The 5,424-nt window shown below is 51.6% G+C and overlaps 2 protein-coding genes across 6 annotated transcripts in view; one reads left to right on the top strand and one right to left on the bottom strand.

Moving 5' to 3' along the window:
- Positions 1-4,462, bottom strand: part of ZSCAN32 (zinc finger and SCAN domain containing 32) — a 27,552-nt gene extending 23,090 nt beyond the window's left edge. The window contains 3 exon segments of the mRNA XM_022594699.3: positions 1,279-1,444; positions 2,763-3,313; positions 3,920-4,462. Coding sequence (XP_022450407.2) covers positions 1,279-1,444; positions 2,763-3,125 — 529 coding nt within the window. The 5' untranslated portion in view covers positions 3,126-3,313; positions 3,920-4,462.
- Positions 290-5,424, top strand: part of ZNF174 (zinc finger protein 174) — a 47,446-nt gene continuing 42,311 nt past the window's right edge. For 4 of the 5 annotated variants that reach the window (XR_016387834.1, XR_016387833.1, XR_016387835.1 and 1 more), the window contains exon 1: positions 4,058-5,424. Coding sequence is in view for 1 of the 5 variants with exons in the window: in XM_022594677.3 (XP_022450385.1) it covers positions 5,017-5,424 (408 nt within the window). In the remaining 4 variants the exon portion in view is untranslated. Of the gene's footprint in view, positions 372-1,970 lie in introns of those variants that run through there. The other variant, XR_016387832.1, reaches the window with a different exon arrangement.

The following is a 5,424-nucleotide window of genomic DNA, read 5'->3' as shown; positions in this document are numbered from 1 at the left end:
GACACGGGTTCGAGCCCTGGTCTGGGAGGATCCCACATGCCGTGGAGTAACTAGGCCCATGAGCCACAACTACTGAGCCTGCGCGTTTGGAGCCTGTGCTCTGCAACAAGAGAGGCCGCGATAGTGAGAGGCCCCCACACCGCAATGAAGAGTGGCCCCCGCTTGCCACAACTAGAGAAAGCCCTCACACAGAAACGAAGACCCAACACAGCAAAAATAAATAAATTAATTAATAAACTCCTACCCCCCCCCCAAAAAAATACAAAAGCAAATAAACTCTTAAGACTGTTTCTCATTTCATCAACAGAAGCTTGCCTTTTTAAACAGCATGAAGACACAGTGCTTTTCTTTAGGATCTGAGTTAAATAAAGGTAAGGTGGCTTTAAAATAATTACTTAGAAACCTGTAAGGGCAGCTTTGAATTACACAGAAAAGGCAGCAGTGGCCTTTACATAGTCTAGAAATGTATGCAGCCAAAGTGCTTCACAGAAAGAGACTTATAAAGATAGAGCCTTGGTCTGTCTGCGCAATGGAATATTACTCAGCCCCCAAAACAAACCAAGTAGTGATACTTCGTAGGCTGGAAACGTGATAAATGAGAGAGGCTAGAAACAAAAGGTCATATATTGTAGGATTCTATTTCTATGAAATGTTCAGAACAGGCAAATACAAAGAGAGAGAATGAGGAGCAACTGCTTAATGGGCATGGCGTTTATTTTGGGGAGGATGAAACTTTTGGAATGAGACAGAGGTGGTGATAGTACAACATTGTGACTGTACTAGATGCAACTGAATGGTTCACTTGAGATGGCTAATTTTACATTAGGTGATGAATTTGAGATCAATTAAATTTAATTAAATTTTTAATTAACCTTTTTCTAAAAAATTAGGACAATTTTTTAAAAAAGCACTGGAAGAAAGGAAAAAGTAATAGGAGAAATGTATTTTGGAAGAGATTAAGCTGGATGGAAGGGGGTTGTATTCAAGTTCATGAAGAACTGCTCTGTAGAAGGTGAGGTAATTATGCTCACCTTTAGTAACACCTGATTCAGAAGCAATAGAATTAACTTGTGATAAGAGAGAATTAAGCTAACACATAAAGGATCTCCACCCACATTTTAAGTGCTAGTACCATCAATTATAATTTGAAAACTTGATTTTTGGATGTATCTCAAAGGCATGTAATCTGGAACCCAGGGGCCAACTTGAGCTCAGACCTGTATTTCCAAGAGATGACTGTCCCTCACACCTTGGGGGAGGGCAGAGGCTTCTGCTTACCTTCTGACTGTCCCCACGGTCTCTGGGGTGAGCTCCGTGACCCCTTCACAGTCCATTCTTCTGGAAGAACCCCCTGTTTCAGGTGGGATCTCAGTGATTCTCTGGCTGCTCCCAAAGAGGCCGTCTCCTCGATGGGCATTTTCAAGTCCTTCCCAGATTCCGGGACCTGAGAACAGACCCCATCATCTGTCACTACAAATTCCTGTCTAAAGTGACAGAGGAGAGATACTGAGAGGTAGCTGGGTTATCACCTCCCTTACTGCTTCTCACCTCCACTTCCTGCTCTCCCCTTCACCCCCCTGATGGGTTTCAAATAGCCATTTTAACCCTTACATTCCTATACTGTTTTCATTCACATTAAGAGTGTGATCCTGAAATGGTGGTGGACAATAAGGGAGAGATGGTCCACACAGAAATGGCAAGGGGAACCGGGACCAGGATGACTGTTAGCACAGAGGGATTCCCGCTCTGCTTAGGTCCCCTCTCCAAACTCTTAACTTCGTACATGTGCTCCACTGCCCTTCTCCATCCATCCTGGTTATTATTAACAGTCTCCAAACCATGGATATTAAATTAACTTCCCCCATTTCTAATGCATCACCACCATACTGCTCCCCCCTCCAAATTATGTCAAAACCTTTCAATCCTATGAAATTTCACCGACACCCCGTTCACCACTCTTCCTCCTACAGCTGGTGTGCACATCCGCCTCCTCGCTGGGAAACGCAAGCACATCCTGATCCAGCCATGCAGACTCGGGCGCCAGCAGGCTGCTTCCTGCTCTGGCCACAGTCACGTTCAGGCTGGCACTCCTCTGACCCACACTCCTCCGTTATTCGTTGCCTCTCCCAGATTTCTGACCTGGATTTCAGCCGCCTTCTTCCCACAGAATCTCCCACAACTGAAGCCCTCATGTTTCTTTTCCTTCTCCTGTGCCTTTCACACCCTCCTTCTCCCAAAATATACAAAACATTACACTGAGTGGATCTCAGACCGAGTCCTTACCTCTACAAGTAGGTATTTTGTGAAACTCATCACTGTCCCAAACTGACCACTTAATTCAGGCAGCAAGGACCGGCTCTAATATGACTTTGTTTAGTGTACAACACATGACACACTCCTTCAAGGAACCTTCTAGCAAGAGAGATTAGATTTAAATTCAACAACATCTCTAATTTTCCTGACCTGCTGAGTGAAGGATTGTTGTCCTTTTCCTCGCCTTGTTTTGGAGAGTGTTATCTCACTTTTAATTAGTGACTCCAAGGTTTCAGTGAATATATGAATGTCTAAGTTATTTCAGCAAATGAGAAATTCTTCCCATAGACCAAGGACATAGGACCAAGGCAGGATAGCTAATACTTTCTGGGCAGCAGACAGCTTCTGGCATTTCTCAGCTAAGCGCCTCTCCAGTAACTGGATTCTTGAGCTCCTCACACCAACTTCTTCATGACTAAAACCACAAGGTTCTGACTGACTTTTCTCACCTGCTGCCCAGGTGCTCTCTGTACATCCTCAACCAGAGCCACAGCTTCATCACCATTTTCTGGACACTGCTCCCTCACCCAGTTCTGGATCTTTTCTGGCAAGATGGTCAGAAACTGCTCCAAAACCAGCAGCTCCAGGATTTGCTCTTTTGAGTGTGTCTTAGGCCTCAGCCACTGACAACAGAGTTCCCAGAGTTTGCTAAAAGCTTCATGTGGACCAGCTACCTCCTGGTAGCAGAACTGCCGGAAGCGCTGGCGGGAAGCTTCATGGTCAGGGCCGTTGTTGTGCAGGGCTGATTTCTGTCCCTGTGTGGAGTCCTTGCTTGGGGACGGGTGTGCCTGGGAACTCCTTATTGCAGCCATGGTTTGCTTCAACGAACTGGCTTACTGGTTGCCACTTCCATCCTGCAGATCAGATTCCATCTCTTTTCTTATCACTGGGAAGCGGGTCTCCTGGATACCAGTGAAAAGTGTGTCTTTTTGGAATCAGAGACATGAGCATTTCATAGACATGCAGACTCAGACGCACACTTGAAAAAGGCTCAGTGAGGCTGAAAAGAATCAAAAAAGATAGCATGAAACCATCCCATATTCCTCCACTCTAGTTCTTATGTTTTGTTTTTTTTTAATGCAGTACGCGGGCCTCTCACTGTTGTGGCCTCTCCCGTTGCGGAGCACAGGCTCCGGACGCGCAGGCTCAGCGGCCATGGCTCACGGGCCCAGCCGCTCCGCGGCATGTGGGATCTTCCCGGAACAGGGCACGAACCCGTGTTCCCTGCATCGGCAGGCGGACTCTCAACCACTGCGCCACCAGGGAAGCCCAGGCTGATTTCCTTTTCATTCGGCAAGGATTCCCTGAGTACTCCAGTGCACTCGATGCTAGGGTTAGGTCCTGCGGCTGAAATGGACTAGGAAACAAGTCCGCGGGCTCCCGCTCCGGTCTCCCGGGGGTGAGACGGGCAGGGCCACAGGCCGGAGAGAGTCCGCGCTGGGGCACAGGGATCGGGACAGCCCAGGCCAGCTCGGGTGGGCCGGGGCGAGGGGCCGCGTCACAGGAGGGTGACCGCCGAGCGTGCGAGGGGCGCCCTGACCTGGCCCAACTGCCTCAGACAACTGCCAGCAGCAAGCCCCCGGCCGCCAAGAAGCGGAGCACTCACCTGACGCACTCACTCGCGACTCCCCAAACTCGCTCGGCTCCCGGGCCGGAAGTCAGCACCGCGAGCCCCCGCGCGGATCCGCCCACTGCGCTTGCTCGCGAGTCTTGCCAGCGGACTACAACTCCCGGAGTGCACTGCGACGGCGGGGCGCCGTTCTCGCCAGCATCGACAGACCCAGCAGCCGATAGATGAGAGAGGACGCCCCCGAGGAGCCAATCCCTCTGCAGAGAAGGCACGCTCTCCCGTGGCACAGTTTCGCGGCAGCCTGTGGGAGTGTCCGCGGCGAGCGGCTTCTGCCCCGCCCTCAGCCTTGGCTCCTGGGTTCTGGGTCTCCGGTCCCCAGAGAGGTGAGTCGGCTGCAGGTGGGCGTGTGGAGCGGGGCTGTCGGCGGTGCTGCCGTCGCAGGCGCCACCCCCGGCTCGCACCCGGCCACGTAGTTGAGCCGCGCGCCAGAGTGCTGCAGCTTCGCCAAGCCCCGGGCCAGCTGGGGCGCGGAGTCGGAGCCGGGCGCCCTCGGAGGCCGGAGCGGCTGGGCCTCGGAGCCTCGGGGGTGAGCAGCCGCTGCGCCTCCGTGTACCTTGCTCGCTAGCAGGAGGTTTCCGCTAACTCACAACCCCCAGCGTGCGCCGTGGCCTGCCTGGGCTCGCCCTGTAGCGCCCGGCGAGATGCTGGAAGTCGGCCTGTGGAGGATGCGGGGGAGCTGGTGCAGGCTACCTGGATGACAGCCTGAACTTTTCCCAGGGATTCCTGCCAGCCCATTAGGTCACGTTGCGCATTTTCCTCTGAGACCTCTTGTGCTTGCCGCTGAAATAAAAGCGGTATTTCCCCCAGTTTCCTTTTAGGACATTATGACTTTTCTCCTTTGCAAGACAGTTCAAGAAACTGGCAGAAAAACAAACTCTTCCCACTCTCAGGGACTGTGTTGTCTTCAGGAGTTTGGGGTCAAGTTCAGCGAATGAGGAGGCTCTGTTTGCATCCTTTCCTCTCCAGTATTCTCAGAGGAGCTTCGTTTCTAGCATCTTTCTAGCATTCAGGGCCATGATCCCGAAGGCTTGAGCTGTTTACAAGGAGAGAGAAGCTGTCTCCTGAGCCCCAAAATGGCGGCTAAGATGGAGATAACTTTGAGCTCGCAGTCCCACATTCAGGCTTCCTCCAAGCAAGAGAGACATATAATAGCAAAACTAGAAGAAAAACGGGAGCCCGCTCTGCAAAAAGACTGGCCCGATCCTGAGCTCTCCCGCCAGAGTTTTAGACGGTTTTGTTATCAAGAGGTGTCTGGACCCCAAGAGGCGCTCTCCCGTCTCCGGCAGCTCTGCCGTCAGTGGCTGCAGCCTGAGGTGCACACCAAGGAGCAGATTTTGGAGCTGCTGGTGCTGGAGCAGTTTCTGAACATCCTGCCTCCGGAGATCCAGGCTCGGGCCAGGCATCAATGTCCAATGAGCAGCAAGGAGATTGTGACCCTGGTGGAAGATTTTTACAGAGCAGCCAAGGGACCAAAGCAGTGG

This window comes from Delphinapterus leucas, chromosome 15, assembly GCF_059928025.1.
Source record: "Delphinapterus leucas isolate spDelLeu-1000000601 "Yukka" chromosome 15, BTC_Dleu_Yukka2, whole genome shotgun sequence".
NCBI lineage: Eukaryota > Metazoa > Chordata > Mammalia > Artiodactyla > Monodontidae > Delphinapterus > Delphinapterus leucas.
Note: the sequence above shows the minus strand (reverse complement) of the source record. Positions and strands in the feature narration are given on the sequence as shown.